General features: G+C 35.8%; 3 protein-coding genes and 1 long non-coding RNA gene across 4 annotated transcripts; 3 read left to right on the top strand and 1 right to left on the bottom strand.

The window, feature by feature from the left end:
- Window positions 1-195: 195 nt before the first annotated feature.
- Window positions 196-5803, top strand: LOC115632459 (sodium/nucleoside cotransporter 1). The gene is made up of 9 exons (XM_030529620.1): window positions 196-306; window positions 1686-1739; window positions 2995-3036; window positions 3104-3275; window positions 3339-3543; window positions 3608-4372; window positions 4990-5201; window positions 5271-5567; window positions 5634-5803. The coding sequence occupies exons 2-9, from the start codon at window positions 1686-1688 to the stop codon at window positions 5723-5725; spliced, it is 1839 nt and encodes a 612-aa protein (XP_030385480.1). The 5' UTR covers window positions 196-306; the 3' UTR covers window positions 5726-5803.
- Window positions 5804-5974: 171 nt separating this feature from the next.
- LOC115628113 (solute carrier family 28 member 3) lies at window positions 5975-8903 on the top strand. The gene is made up of 6 exons (XM_030524099.1): window positions 5975-6146; window positions 6207-6522; window positions 7285-8049; window positions 8106-8433; window positions 8495-8675; window positions 8744-8903. The coding sequence occupies exons 1-6, from the start codon at window positions 6002-6004 to the stop codon at window positions 8845-8847; spliced, it is 1839 nt and encodes a 612-aa protein (XP_030379959.1). The 5' UTR covers window positions 5975-6001; the 3' UTR covers window positions 8848-8903.
- LOC115628107 lies at window positions 8807-11510 on the bottom strand. Its single transcript, XM_030524090.1, has 8 exons — window positions 11312-11510; window positions 10960-11248; window positions 10674-10882; window positions 10468-10622; window positions 10298-10409; window positions 10083-10236; window positions 9545-10023; window positions 8807-9481 (listed from the first exon to the last, which is right to left on the bottom strand). Exons 1-8 carry the CDS (start codon window positions 11507-11509, stop codon window positions 8891-8893), a joined length of 2187 nt encoding a protein of 728 aa, XP_030379950.1. The 5' UTR covers window position 11510; the 3' UTR covers window positions 8807-8890.
- A 286-nt stretch (window positions 11511-11796) lies between these two features.
- LOC115633891 lies at window positions 11797-14622 on the top strand. The gene is made up of 10 exons (XR_003996395.1): window positions 11797-11908; window positions 12116-12221; window positions 12419-12536; window positions 12722-12759; window positions 12947-12996; window positions 13234-13280; window positions 13503-13658; window positions 13836-13892; window positions 14063-14108; window positions 14298-14622. It is a non-coding gene; the product is annotated as an uncharacterized LOC115633891 (long non-coding RNA).
- The last annotated feature ends 2246 nt before the right edge of the window (window positions 14623-16868 follow it).

Here is a 16868-nt window from a genome sequence, read left to right as displayed (position 1 = left end):
GCTTTCAATTACTTTTTAGCTGAACTGTTAATTGAACATCATGAGAATTAATTATTGTCTTCAAAGTGAAATACAAGTTTCTTACAGTGTAGCGTTCATCAAAGCCAAAAAATACTCATTATAAACACCTTTGAAGCAGTCACTCGGTTTTAGTCTTGCCCCAGCTTTCAACCAGCTATAATGGCAACCAAACGTTAGTGACCAACTAACAATTTAACATACGCACGCGTCAAGGTTTATAATTAGCAGCGGCTTTGAAATATAAACGTGTTTGCTCCGCTAGTAAATTAAAAGCTACAAAAAAAGGTGAATTACCTCAGAATGTCAACAAAAAACCAGTTAATTGAGAGAAGTCCAAACAAATAAACAATTCATAATTACAAGTATATATCAGTGAATGAAAACAAAAGGTTGTACAAGTATATGCACAAGTGATATTCGGTGCGATATCGTTATACCTAAAAATTTTCATAAATAATCCGCCTTGTACTTAAAATTGAATGAAGCCCATAAAAACAAAACGACGAAAACTAAACGAAGTAAAACACACGTCCCAAATAAAAAAAGCATACTTTTGAAAAGTTATTTACTTGTATAATATTTCAAGTAAACAAGCTGGCAATAAAAACGAAAATTATGGCTTCATTTCTAGTCGGTAAAAGCGAATACTCCGATGGTTATAAATACTGGGGGGCTGGTATTTCTATTGAATCATTTACAATATCTTTTCAATGGCAGTTGTGTTAACTTTTATTGGCCTTTGACTCACGTTCCTCAATGGCCGATTACTGGATGTTGACGTGAATGAGATTGCGTTATCACTTGAAGTGATTAGAAAACGATAATCTCTAATGTACAACAAAACCAAAGCTGCAAAACGGCATCTATAGAAGTTTTTTTGGTAATCGAATACTGCGGTCTCAAGAAAATAAAGGCTTGCCATGAAGGGCGTTCAAAGGGCCATAAGATTAAATCGCCATATACTTATAGTAGGATGATTGCAATTCAGCAGGGAATGTTACATACGAATTTGTCAAACATGTTGCCAAAACTTGTAAAAACTTTTTACCGAATTAACAATTAAGACAGCACAAAATTCAATGAATGGACAAGGCTCTAACATAAGCTTAGGATATTAAAGAGCTTACATTTTGAAGCGGAGATGGAATTATTAAAGACGAATAAATTGAAATATTTTTTATAAAACAAATGAAGTGTATAATGCCATGCTCTTCTTAAATTACTTTAAACTGAAGCCAAAATGTGAGAAAAATGAAGCACGAAAAGCATTTCGCCAATAAAACAACTTTCAAACGACAAACATCGACCCACGTGTGGCGCAGAGTTAAGAACTAGTCAACGTGCCTCCATGTGCTTATCACTTCGAGTGGGCCAGCGGGTTAAACGACATCAAATTCCCAGAGATTCAGTAAATAAGAGTCATAAAAAAAAAAAAACGCTTGACGTATCGAGGGCACTTGAACAGTTAATGCCAAAACTAAAGCAATTGAACACAAAACGAGCCAAAGCCAGTGTTCTTCACATTACAGCCAAAAGATTACGTGTATATATGACCACATCAAGATGGATTTTGCACCAATATATTAGAACAGTATAGTTTTTACCTTATCAAGTTGCTGGAAAAACTTGTGATAATCAATAAAATAAAATATGTACCCTTACAGATGGCCACACAAACGTCAAAAGGTGTTAGTAACAACTCATACGAGTTGGATCAAGTACGTACGAATAAATGAAATATCAAAATAAATGTATATAAGAATTATAACAGATTTAATTGAAGTGGTATTGTTATATTGTCATAAATACAAGTATATTATGATGTTATAAGGACTTCCTAATCTTTCAGCTCCCAACAAATAACATTAGTTTTCAATTTCATTAATGATCATGTCATACTATTACTAACTGAAAATAAGCGTTATTTTTAGAAATCAGTACTGAAATACAACGCTGAGTGCTTTTGAAGGTGATTTATGCGTGGACACTAAAACGACTTCTTAACCCATTTTATTGGGACTTAGACAAATTTTTGGAATAAATAAATGTACGCCATAAAGCATTAAAAAATGTGCAAATTACAGAAGTTCTGAAAATCACTAATATTAGAGTAATTGGGGAATATGTTCACCTAGTTAGGTTGTTCTTTTGATATTCTACTCTCGAAGTTCTTCGTTCTTATACAAACTGATAATACACTGATTATACCTGTCTGCTGTGTCTTATGTACATTCGTTCTAAATAGCGCAAGGCTACCCTGTTAGTAATTATCTGTAATAATTTACCAGCATCCTTAAATGAGAATGGTAGACCACATTGTATATCATAGCGCGCAGACAATTGAATTAAAAACTAAGCACAAAATAGAGTACATAGTATCACCATGGAGATAAAGATAAAATTTGTTATAAAGTGGAGTGTTCTTCAGCGCAGACAAAAATAACTTTTAAGCTAGCTTTTGAGTTGGTTATAAATACTTAAAATGCACATCCAGTCTTCTTAAATACGGAACACCTTCTATATTTTAAATGATCTATTTTTCTTTACCTAAAATCTTAGCACAAATTAATCAAACACGCAGCCTCATGAAACCCTTAGCCCTATTAACACTTCGTTTTAATATAAAACTGCCCATTTTTGATTGCATTTTTTAATGCCAATATTATGAATTGAAAACTATGCACGAAATAGAGTATATAGTTAGCGGACCATCACCATGGAGATAAAGAGTATTTTTTATAAAATGGAGAGTATATTTCTTAATCGCAGACAAAGATAACTTTTAAACTAGCTTTTGAGTTGGTTATCATCATTACTAATAATTACCTAAAATCTTAACACAAATTAATCAAAAACTCAACATCCTGAAACCTTTAGCACTATTAACACTTCGTTTTAATATTAAACTGCCCATTTGTGATTTCATTTTTTAATCCCCATATTATTATGCTTTTAATTTTATCCAACTTTTAGGATATGGATGCACTAGAACCACCAAATCCTGCAAATAACAAGGTACATGCTAGACTATATATCCATCAGTAAAATCGGTTTGTAAATAACATGCCATTTATGTTGTTAGACTGATTTTCAACTCGCCAATATGACTGAAGTCTGGTCGGATGGCAAACTCGATGCGATAGATCAACCGGAGAGCAAATATAAGCGCTTAGTAAGAAGGCTGCTCATATTTCTGATACACGTTGCCGTTGTGGGTTACTTTTCCTATGCCACCTATCACTATCATGATCTCAGTAAGTGACTGATTTCTCATCCTTGAGTTCCGATCATAATATTATCCCTGCTTATTCAAATAGCTCACTACCATTGCAAATATTTCATTGATGAGACGGTGTGTGGCATACAATTTTGTACCGGATATGGTATGCTGGTGCTTCTGTTTGGCTTCATCTACCTGGGCCTGTTCTACTTCTACATATTTAAGCCCACAGTGGGCAGGCGACTGCACCGGAAATTCCTGCAGCCGGCGTCAAGAATATGGCACAAGATCAGCAGAATGCGGTAAATACTATAAAACATTGAAGTTTCCATTTCGATTATATTTTGAAAACCTTTCTCATTACAGCATCGTGTCAGCAGCTATAATAAGCCTTCTACTAGCAGGTCTTGCGGTTTTCCTCTATTTCGAAACCAGAGATGAGCCACAAAAACTGATGTCCCTCGTGGCTCCCTGCGTGTTTATCCTCATCGGCTATATCTTCTCGACAAAACGCAGTGCTATTAAATGGCGCATTGTGATTACAGGCATTACGTGCCAGTTCCTCCTTGGGATTTTATGCATACGCTGGGAAGTTGGTCGGGCGATTTTTAGATGTCTCGGCGATAAGGTGGCCACCTTTCTGGGCTATGCGACGGATGGCGCCCGATTTGTGTTTGGCGATACCCTCATCAATGAAAATGTGTTCGCCTTTGCCATACTGCCGGTCATCTTCTTTTGCAGCTTCTTCATCTCAGTTCTTTATTATTTGGGCGCTATGCAGTGGATTGTAATGAAGCTCGGATGGATATTGCAGTCGATATTGGGTACCACGGTATGCGAGAGCGTGATTGCCGCAGCGAATATCTTTCTGGGAATGTCCGAGAGCCCATTGCTTATACGGCCATACATAGTTAAGCTGACGCATAGCGAGATACATGCCATTATGGTTTCGGGCTTCTGTACAGTCTCAGGCACTGTCCTGGCAGCTTATCTGTCATTTGGAGCTTCCACTGCTCATTTGATAACATCTTCAGTAATGGCTGCACCGGCTGCTCTGGCTTTTGCAAAGCTCTACATGCCCGAAACCGAGAAGAGTCAAACGTCCAGCGACTCGATACAACTCGAGAAATCGTAAGTATTCCGAAATTTGTTGACATATTAGTTGGACTCAACAAAAAGTTCAAAATTATTTCATGAAATACTTAACAATAGGGGCAATAATCTTCCTCTGAGTAAATATTTTTTGTAATGCTCACAATTACATATTTAGAATTTTTTAGCAGATAGGCAATCCATTGGGTTTGATTTAAATGCATTTCACCTTGAAATAATCACTTATTTATTATTTCAAAATTTTTATGCTAATGAATGTCGATGGGTAGTATACTTTCTTACTCAATTCAATAGTTGAAGTACTGAAGATAGATACGTAGCATGCTTGGGAACATAAACGATCGATTTTGAATGTGAGCTTTATTCCGATTGGATTGAACGGAACTCCAGATTGATAAAGACCTTCAAATTCAAATCCCGATCTGTATAGAGACCGTTCTCATATTTTTCGCGTCTTGCTAAATTTTTTCGTTTTTATAAGATCGACGACATTTTTATGAATATTGAAAACTTTTAATCCACTTTAGTACTTAATTGTATTTTATACCTCACCATAATCTGAAATTTCTTCATATAGCTGCCAAGGAACGATTAAAGTAAAGTAGTTTAAAAGTGCAATTCGTTTTTATTTACAGTACCGACTCATCTCTACTGGATGCTGCCTCCAATGGTGCCACCAATGCTATACAAATTGTCCTTGGAATTATAGCTAATATTGTTGCTTTTATCGCCTTCGTTGCTTTCCTGAATGGCTTAGTCAACTGGTTGGGTGAACGTGTAGGGCTTGAAGACATTGATTTTGAATGGATTTTTTCAAAATTATTTATTCCTCTAGCATGGGCAATGGGTAAGTCATTCCAAAAAACGAATTCCAATAATTCCATTAAACTTGGACTTGCCTTTTTCTTCCCCTAAGGTGTTCCTAACCAGGACTGTGACAAAATAGCGAAGGTGGTAGCCACCAAGACCATCATCAACGAGTTTGTGGCCTACGAGAGGCTGGGCGAGTATATAAAAAACAATCAAATTACCGCACGGAGTGCTGGCATTGCCACTTTTGCCATTTGCGGCTTCGCCAATCCCAGCTCCTTGGGGATTCTGATTGGCTCCCTGAGCGCAATGGCACCCACTAGACGATTATCAATAACAACGGTCGCCATACGGGCCTTCATTGTAGGCAGCATTGTTTGCTTTATATCTGCAAGTTTTGCTGGTAGGTATCTGTATTTAAAGCTAGCAGCGAATACCCTTTGTACGATTTTCCCAAAATTCTTCCCAGGTATACTCATACAAGAGGAGGAAGAAAGCGAGTCCTATGCGAAAATAATACAACAATTGTCCATGAAAAACGCCACAAAAGCAATGGGGTAGCACCATATTTTTAATGTCTAAGAGCTATATAAATCACAATCCTGAAAATACATATATTTATAAAAATCGACAAACAAACAAATAATCGATCTTTCTTAACACTTAGGGAATTCTGCCAATAAAGATTAGTAAACAAGGCAGGTTAACAAAAAAAAATGGGCAGCCCTTTGAATACACAGATATCCTTCGATTCTCACATCAGATTTGTTCGTACTATTGTTTTGTATAAACACTCATACACATACACGTATACAAATCATATTAGAATAGTCATCAATGGCAGAGCCAGTTACAGAAACCGAGACTGAGCCCGAGGAGGAATCTCCAAGGAAGAAGCTTATCAAAAGAATTCTACTAATTATATTCCATATATTATTTATATCATATTTTATTTGGTGCACTGTCGTGTTTATTCGTTACGGTAAGTTTTAAGCTTAAAAATATAGTTTTATTAGTTATATTTCCTGCCCTACTTGTATAGACAAGAAATCAGATAATTGCAAAACGGCAGTTAAAGACTTGTCAAAAAGCTGGCAATATCGCGATGAAAGCGAAGGCGAAAGCGTAATCGTAAGCGATAAGGATAACGAAACGATCGCGAATATAACAAATTTCCAGCCCCACATACTTTGTAAAATTAATTGGTGCACAGGCTTTGGCTTTCTCACTTTGATATTTACAATTTTCTATATCTTTACTATTTACTATTTCCTTTTCAAGCCGTACATTGGACAAAAGCTATATGACAACACCATCGAACCCATCATCGACAAATGGATGGAGTTCAGTCGGCAATTGTACGTTAAGTATACTCTCAGGGTAAAGGCAAACAAAAAAATACCCTAAAGATGTAGAAAATATTTTATATTTTCTTTTGTATACTTTTTGTATACCCTTCCCTCAAAAGTGTAAGCGTACATTGTATATTGTTTTTGGTGTGTAAGTCTATAACACTGGTTGTTAGATAGAAATGTAAATACACGAATAACATATAGTATGTTAAATGTACATGTTGGATCAGCAAGAAATGACGAATCGAAATTGTGATGTCCGCCCGTCCGTCTGCCCGTTTTAATTCTACCTCCTTTCTCAGTTTCAAATCTATTGCGATGACAAACTTTTACCTCAAGCATGTCTCAGCAATATGCAAGGGCGTACGCAGCTTTTACAAAAGGATGGGGGCTAAAAAATTAAAATGTTGATTAAATAATGCACGATGATTTAAAAAATTATTTATGCATATAATCAGTGTAAAAACTAAAAAAAAAAACCAACTCAGTTCCATTTTAAGCCGAGATAGTGCGTCATAAGTGACCCCTCCCCCCCCCCCCCCCAGCGTACGCCCTTGGCAATATGTAAAAAAGTATAGAAATCATTTTAAAAAATATAAGATAGTATCTGTTACTAGATAGCCAGAATTGGTTATATTTGAAGTTAAAAAGTTTTGTTGTAAAACACATTGAAAGGTATATTGTATATAGCTTCGGCACCGACGAAGATAACGTTTGAGCTCGTTTCTTGAATGCATGTCTTTATTTCCTGTTTCGAAATATTTCCAGAGTGGTGTCAATCGTGATGCTGATACTTGTTATACTATTTATGGCCGCGGTGTTGGGGTTCGAGTCCAGGAAGGAGCCGGCTAAGTTAATTGGTGTGATAGGACCAATACTATTCATACTTTTTGGATTTGCCGTGTGTCCGTATCGGAAAGAAATACCATGGCGGATTGTTGTGACTGGGATACTAGCTCAGTTCCTTCTATGTCTCTTCTGTGTGCGTTGGTCCTTTGGAAGATCTATCTTTCAGTGTGCTGGGGATAAAGTGGCAGTCTTTTTGGGGTTCACATCACATGGCGCGCGCTTTGTATACGGCGATCGAATTTGCAATGAATTTGTCTTCGCGTTTGCCATCTTGGCAGTCATATTCTTTTTCAGTGTGGTCACCTCGTGCCTTTATTATTTGGGTGTGATGCAGTTCATCCTGAACGTATTCGGCTGGCTCCTACAGGCGCTGATTGGAACGACAGTGTGTGAGAGCGTCAATGCGGCCGGAAATGTATTCTTGGGCATGACAGAGAGTCCGCTGATCATTCGGCCCTATATTGAACGTTTGACTAAGAGCGAACTACATACGATATGTGTATCTGGGTATGCCACCGTGGCTGGCACTGTTCTGGGAGCCTATATATCCTTTGGAGCGTCCCCAGCATATTTGATAACTGCCAGCGTTATGGCGGCACCTGCCTCCTTGGCCTTTGCTAAGCTATTTTTACCCGAAATTGAAGAGTCTCAGACCAAGGCAGACAATATTCAACTGGAAAAATCGTAAGCGCATTTTATTATTAGCTATTCAGTGTAGCGACTAGCATTATTTATTGCAGAACAGACTCTTCCATATTGGACGCAGCTGCCAGTGGGGCTGCAAATGGTGTTGCAATTGTGCTCGGAATTGTTTCGAATATAATTGCCTTTATAGCCATCATAGCGTTCTTCAACGCCGTCGTAGAGTGGTTGTTTCAATTGGGTGGCAAAGAGGACGTCACCTTTCTGTGGCTCCTAAGCCAAGCGTTTATACCCCTTGTCTTTGTCATGGGTGTACCATGGCATGATTGCGAAAAAGTTGCACTGGTCGTTGCAAAGAAAACGCTAATAAACGAGTTCCTAGGCTACATGGATTTAGGCGCCATGATAAGGAACAACGAGATTGGTGTTAGTAGCATGTACCCTGGAAGGGTTCGAATATGAAAATAATTGTTTTTGTATTCAACAGGCACGCAGTGCTGGAATTGCTACATTTGCTCTTTGTGGATTCGCCAATCCTGGCTCATTGGGCATTATGATTGCTGGACTGAGTGCAATGGCTCCCTCACGCCGGCCTGACATAACTCGAGTTGCTGTACGCGCATTTTTTGCTGGCAGTATAGTGAGCTTCACATCGGCTTCTTTTGCGGGTTAGTTGGGAGGATTGTATACGCATTTGACGTTATTTGTTTGTACTAACAAGATTCTCTTCTACCAGGCATCCTAATTCAACCCGACGAATTGGATGACATATCGAATAAGTTATTGGACGCTGTCGGAGTAAATCGAGAGGATGTGTCTGATTATTTTTTTAACGCCTAATACTACATAACACATACATATACATATATAAATATACTAAAATTTACTCTTGCAAATATCGTTGAATATTGGTTATTATGCTTTTCAGCTTCTCCTTATCCATGCGATCGAGAGACTGTGCGTCGCACTGATCGAGCTCCACCGATTTGGTGTAAAGCTCATTGATTATATGTTTGGGTGTAATGGTGTCCCGCTTGCGCTTTAAACAGGATTTGTTGCAGCGATGGTTTCGACTCCGCGTATAGCATAATTTTCTGTACATATTGTCTACGCCTTTGTTATTGTAGCAACGGTTTTCCGAATTAAGCAGTGTGTCCAACAATGTAGTGCAGTCAGTTTTTTGCACAACCACATCTGAGGACAAAGACTTTAGGGTTTCATTGTCAGAATGTCGGCATTTATGGATAAACTTTTGAAAATGCCAGCTTGCAACAGCAGCAGTGCGTGCAAATTTTTGCAACACGCCAAACTGCGTGAATCGATTCGATTTCAAAGCCAGCTTTGCAATCACATTAATCAGAAGTATGCACTTGTCGCTTTCCAGAAGACTCTTAAGTTTAATTAACGATTGTTCCAAGATCTTTAAGTCCCTCTGCCCAATTTTGTGCACAATTAAAATCTCTACAAGTGCAATCTGTAATAAAAATTTGAGGTGAGTTAGTAGGAAGGCTCTAAAGAGAACGTTAAAATTATTCACCATCTCATAATATTGTTCAGCTTGTTTTATTGGCGTCATTGATAGTTTTTGTAGACCTTCCACCAACACTTTACTTTTTCCACCGTCACTGCCTGCCGAGATGCATCGGAGAAGCCTATAGTTGTTTAAATTGAACATTGGCAGTTGATTTGATATTTTGATTGTATACAAATAATTCAAAATGCGTCGCACATGCCACTGACTGCAATTGTGTGACCACATTGCATAGGAATTATTGCATTGGTTCCAATAATCAATGGCTGGCTGCATTCTACCATTGTTCCAACCATTGTTCGCCTCCACTATTTTGAAGCTGCAAAGCAGGACATCGGCAGAAGCTTGCGATTTGAGGACATCGTCTTGAAAAACTCCAGCGCAAAAATAGTTGCACAATTGCAAAGAGTTTCCTACATAAACCAATGTGCCATATGCCTCAATGATGCGATCATAGTGCTTTCGATTTATGAATTGCCACTCGTCTGTTTGCATGAATTAAAATAAGAATTAGCGTATGTAAACACAGCTAGGCAAAACTCACCTTTAAAAACAAATTCAAATACCATCTGCACAGTCTCACAAGTAGATGGCGTTATTATTTTATCGTCCATTATGACGACAGTGACAAAATCCAAACATAGTTGAAAAAAATCAATCGTAGACGCCTCTGGCTGAGATAAGGCATCAAGCATGTACTAAAATGAGGCCAGTGATTTATATACAATAATATTTATGGAACTTCTTATAAATGCATACCTTTTGAAACGCGCCAACGTGATAGATCAGCTCAAAAATTTTCATTGTAGGCAATCGAACAAACTTATTCAAAAGTGCTGGAACGTCTTTTCCCAGATCATGCGTTGGTTTGCTACAAAGTATAACTAATAATTATACAACACACAGAGTACATAGACAAATAAACATACGTATCTCCGCCCATTAATACCGCTAAAAGGACTTCCAAAACGGATTCCTCCACATTCTTAACACCAGTGCTAAAGATGTTGTGTAGCATTATTAAATACGCCTGAGTCATTTTCAAAAAATCTTCAACTTTCTCAAGTGAAACAGTCAGCGTTTCCTAAGAGAAAAAATTGTAATTTACCATTATACAACCATTATCGGGGCTTACCTTCTTTTTAATAGTTTCTAAGTTATTAAGCACTGTGTCGCACAAGTGTAGTTGTGTTTCGTTTAACCATTCGGGATTACTTTCATATTCACTGAGCCGGCAGTAATGAATGCAGATATAGGTCATGATCTTACTGGTTTTAAGAAACACAGTCATGTGAATGATTTTCGTGCTCAATAATTCGCAGATTTCGCATAACTGCCTGATTACTGCAAGACGAGGTACAGCCAATAAAAAGAATATGAAAATATATACAAACTTAAATAAAATAGCAGAATAAACTTACAAATAGTAACTCGACCATCGTTTACTTTCACAGAACGTGCTGTAACTTCTTTTAGTAAGGAAATCACTAGCAAGTGTAATTTGATTGCATTCGGCAAATGCTCTTTCAAGTCCTGAATATTATGTTCTACGTAAAACTGCAGAATGCAATGTACGATGGCTAGCAGAAAATAGGATGCAGTATGCACCAAGGTCTCCTCAGCATTTAGCAGCAGATTATTAGCCCAATCGGCAAATTCTATTGCATCTACTAGTATATTAATAATATCCCCATAGACAGCTTGTTCTTTCTAAAAGAGAAGGTTAACTTGTTATTAATTTATCCAACTGAGAAACTGAGAAGTGTTACTCACTAGCCTTTGAAACCACTCGTGCATAGACTTGAAAACGTCGGTTAAATCACAATGCGGTGCGCTTATATAAGCCCTTAGCAGTTTTTTTAACCATAAGCTTAAAACATCCACCGGAGCCTTATTTAAATCAAGACTTCGGATGCATATGTTAAGTGCCAAATTCTTTGAAACAGAAGCTTCAATTTTATCAAAATCCATATGCAGCAGCTCATCAAATGTAACATAGGCCATTTTTGGTGATTTCCCCTCCACGTCTTTTTCCATTATGCCTATTTTTAATTTATCTCTAATTGCAAAATTATTAAAAATAAATACTTCTACGAACGCAACAGCTGTTTTTGTATATACGCGCCATTACGCGTTTGATTGCTTGTTTTTTTTAAATCAAAGCAACACTGCCCTTTACGGAACATGTGGCAACGTAAAGCAAAAATATCGATTGGGAGGAATAAAAGTATCGACTAAAAACACTTCAAGTACACATCGCTACTGCTGTAGCTCGTCCATTTCGTTTTCTATATCACCGAAGAAGGTTGGGAAATGCTGCTCATAGAGAGGATGAATAGAATTATTGAATTAAACGTTTATAATAAAGCGGTAAGTTTGCTAGATCTTATTCAATAATACCCCAGCATGTGCTTCAGTGATGTTTTTTTATACCGCCCCAGTCTGAAAACTGTGTTGATTGGTTTTACATATAACTGAGTAATACATACACATGTACGTGTGTATGTATGTACGTATAACTAAAAGCACGTTTTCTTTAATTTTAATTGCAACTAATTATAACACATGTCTTTACAGGATAAATGTGAACCGAAGTAAATACCGGTATCGTACTGTACAGCGAAAATTCCGTGTGGCAGCAGCCATGTGCACGTGTTCCTATGGTGGTGGCAGCAAAAGTAAGGTTAGTTTTCCCCCCCTGTAATTTATACTTACATGTCTTCAAATACTTTAATGATGTTCTGAAATACCGCCCCAGTCTGAAAAACTGTGTTGATTGGTTAAACATATATCTGAAAAACTACAAGTTAACGCACGTTTTCTTTCATTTTGGTCGCAACTAATTGTAATATATGTATGTACGTATGTATGCCATTACAGAAAAAATGGAAACCAAAGGAAATGCCGGTATAGAACATATAAAGGCGATGTACAATACAAATTACGTGTGGCGGCAACCGAATACACGTGTTCCTTTACTGATGGCTGCCAAAGTTAGGTTAGTTTTTATTTCCAATATTTTTATCTTTGTAAACTCAACTTCATGATGTTCTTTAATACCGCCCCAGTCGGATGAATAATGTCGATCGGTTTAGCTTGCTGATATTTAATTAATTATCATTGCTTATTTATCTTAGTTTTGATTGCATTTAACGAATGTTTTCCTTCTTTTTTTTTCAATAGTTGCAATAACCGCGTGGGCTAAAATGGAGACGCGTAAGGTAAGCAACAATCCAATAATTGATAGTGGTTTTTTTGGCCTTAAATTTTTGAATGATGCCGATTTTGAATAGACAAGCATATAGCTGAATCATATTTTGAAGATTTTCTTCTGTCTGACTACAAAATAATAAATTTAAAAAAAATGTCGCTGCAACAATTTATTATAATAAATTCTCAATTTTGCAGATCGAACCACGAAAAAATAAAATGGGCCTGTGTTTATCGACGAATCAATGGTATGTATAAATACTAATATCTTGAGAATTCATTTAAATAAGAAATTTTAATAAAATAAAACATCCAATTTTCTAATTCATTTATAATTATAAGACATGATGAACATTACATTTATTGCCAGTTATCCCTTTCATAACTATTTTTGATGATTTGTTGTTCTGATATTTCAAAACATAGCTCATTACAACGTGTCTGTACCCACGAATACTAATCTAAACGATTTTCCCCCATTTCAGGTGCCGAGCAATCCTTAGGCATGTAGGAAACACCGACTATAATTAAGGTTTGTTTCACCTTCTGGTTTTAAGCAAATAGTTTAAATAAATTTATCAATTGTAATTCCGTTCTCCAAAACTCAAGTTTTTATTTCACTGATGAAGGAAATTTAAAAGACAAGCATATAACTGATTCTTATTTTGAAGAATTCATTGTGCCTGAATAAATAAAATCAGTGCTGATGCACTTGAATTGCAACAATTAGTATAAAAAGTTTTTCATTTTGCAGATTGTACCACGTATGAAGAAAATGTGCTTCTTGGACCGTACAAGTCAGCAATTATAAAAGCTTCTATGCAAATCTCTTGAGAATGCACCCAAAGATGGTTTTCAATTTTAAGCTTTCCGTATACAAAATGATTATTTGTCCAAAATGGTGACAAAGGTAGGCACTACTATTAAACCTATTAATAAAATATATTCGTTGTGATGAAAATTATATTTATTGCCAGTTATCCCTGTCATAAACATATTTGATGATTTTGATTTGCTGATATTTTATTGCATCACTAAAAAATTATTTGTAAGCAAGAATTTTTACCATATATTTTTACTATTTCAGGCTACTTGAATAATGCTGAGACGATAAGGGATTCTTATAAAATAGTTGTTCTAAAAGGTGGGTATTTTAACTAAATTTAGAAATATTTTTTTCAATGTGATGAACACATAACAGTTATCCCTGTCATAAAAAGCGTTGATGAGATCCATATGCTGATTTTTGAATGCATACATAAAAATATTCTTTTTGCGTGTAAATGTTAACCTTTGTCCATTTTATTATTTCAGGTGAAATATTTGATGCTGGACAAAGTCATTTCCTGCTATAATCAAGGTTGGTTTCACCATCTGGTTGGCTTAACAGTATAGCTTAGATTTGTTTTTATATGATGTCAAAATATACCGCCCCAGTCGGAAGAATAATGTCGATTGGTTTGCTTTACTGATATTTATGCAGTTCAAATCTTAGACAACTCATATACATAAGTACAACTTGATATTTTACAGTAATTTATCTTTGCAGAAACTTTGGCTTGGAAATGGATTCATCTGCGTTCTTCACCTTTTCACTGCCATTAAAGGTGAGCAAAGGGAAATGCTCTGATTTCTTATACCCTTCACTGGAAGATAAAACTGGATATTATTTCGATTATCGTGGTGCTTGTGAATTGTGAATTCCTTCCGTAAGACGCATATCGTTCCAAAACCACCGTATTCACTCCGTGTGACTTCTGCCTGCCTATTCAATACACCAGTCCAGAAAAAAAATGTTCGAGCTCCTTTGAGGATTGACAAAAGCTTTGTATGCATTGCATTGATTAAATAAAGATTTTGAAAGTTAAAACCAATTTCCGGGTCATATTTGACCGTCTTTCTTGTTTAAGCTATCGCGATAAAACTAATATGTCCATACCAACCATTGCGGCATGTAGCTGTCATATGTAGAAGCGAACATTTATTAGACTAGGGTAGAGCTGGGGAAACATCGATGTTTGCCAACATCGATGTTTCGATTTTTTTGGAGGAAGAACATCGATGTATCGATGCATCGAAATTCCACTAACAAATTTTCAAAAAAAAATGAATATACATCATAGGGCACTTCGTTTTGATTTGTCTGTTTATAAAGGAAAAAAAGGGTTTAAAACAAACGATATTTTTATAACTTCAAATAATAAACTAAAAACAAGAGAAAGTATAACATAAAAAATTATAGTTAATGACTAATTTCAGATAAAACAACAAAACAATATTTTCATAAATTGAAAGAATATAAGTATAACAAAATGAAAAGCATAACATAAAAAATATAATTAATGACTAATTATTTGAGATCCACTCATTTTTGTTAATAAAAATGAGCATGTCTACATTCTTTGATTTAAGCGAACTCCTTTTTTCGCTAACTATAAGTCCAGCTTTGCTGAACATGCGCTCACTTTCAGTGGACGTTGCAGGAACGCAGAGGTACTTGCATATACATGCCTTAAGGGACTTATCATTTGAGATCTGTAAATAAAATGCTTCGTATTTTTTGTCTATAAACGACAAAATAGAGCTTGAGGTCGTTGGTAGTTCTTCAATTGTCAACGTAGGATGCATTCGTTTAAAATGTGCAGATAAATTGGTGGTATTGCCACATGTTTGATACACTTTACCACATTTAAAGCATTTAGCAGACTTGCCATCCTTAGACTTATTGAAGAAATTCCACACAGTTGACTTTCCATATTTTACCCGTTTATTAGGACCACCTTCCTCAGGTTCCTTATCCATTTCGGTTGAGTTTGCATTACAATCTAAGTACATAGAACAACATATTATTATATGTACAAATAATGAAAATACACATACACAAATAAGACTGCAGCTGCAAGATAAAAATTACCTTTGCTATTAGATTCTTTTAAAAACTTCTCCATTTCCAAGCACTGCCAACACCAATATCCATCTATAATATTAGTAATTTGTTCTGTATTATATTAGGGGTTTTATTAAAAAATGCAAATTTTAGCTTTTACTTACCTAGCTTTTCCCGCGTTTTTTTTACAAGTAGTAAAAAACATCGAAAATCGGAAATAAAACATCGATGTTTGGAAAAAATTGCAAAACATCGATGTATCGATTTTACATCGATGTTTCGCACAGCACTAGACTAGGGGACAAAAATGATAGGGATATTGGATCCAAATTAGAAACTGAAAAGGTTTTTCTAATACCCGATCATCAACGGGTTTCGGAGGGACTGAATCAAATTAATTTGTTTTATTAAAAACGTATTTGAATAAAAAAGCTTGAGTTTGCTACGTGTTTATATAACGTGATATATTTTATTTGAATTCCATATGATAGACATTCATTTAATAGGTTTTGTAATGCTACGAATCTTTTCCTTTCCGTTTTTCTTTCACATTTCTGCCTCATGCCATTATATGTATAAGAATATTTGTTGTAGATGTTGAACTTATATATTCATTAAATATCCATATATGTAAATATATATGCATGCTCATAAATACACAATATCTATGTATGTCTGCTTTTGGTACATATTTGTAAATAAATAGGTATATATTGTTTTGAGTATACACATACATACGATCAATAAACCGAATTGCCCGTTACACATAAAACAGAAACGAACGTTGTGCCTACAAAAAGTATTTCTTTCAATATTGGCTCTTCATTTTGTCTGATCTGATAGATTGGTTGAAAATTCGGATATATCGGTAGCAATGTAACACTAAAATCTACATGAGAACGACATACATATGTGTCCCTGCTTAAGATGTGTATTGATGAACAAATACGGATGCATAGACCGACAACATTTATAAATATTGGATGTGAATACATTACATAAGTACGAGTAGCTGCTATTTTGAAATAATTTCAATATTGTGTCAGTCGCATAGAAAAGAATGATCGAACGAAACGTAATTCGAGGCGAAAATAGGGAAGAGTGCAGCAACCAATTTAAATTCCAATTAACTTCAATTTGCAAATTCATTTTTTAACATCAATGACGATATAGAGCACAAGGGCGGGACTAATAATATTATGAACATTCACAAACTTGATTAATTCTCAGTTA

Source organism: Scaptodrosophila lebanonensis, unplaced genomic scaffold (genome assembly GCF_003285725.1).
Source record: "Scaptodrosophila lebanonensis strain 11010-0011.00,11010-0021.00 unplaced genomic scaffold, SlebRS2 tig00000001-arrow-pilon, whole genome shotgun sequence".
Taxonomy (NCBI): domain Eukaryota; kingdom Metazoa; phylum Arthropoda; class Insecta; order Diptera; family Drosophilidae; genus Scaptodrosophila; species Scaptodrosophila lebanonensis.
This window is presented reverse-complemented; position numbering and strand designations above follow the sequence as displayed.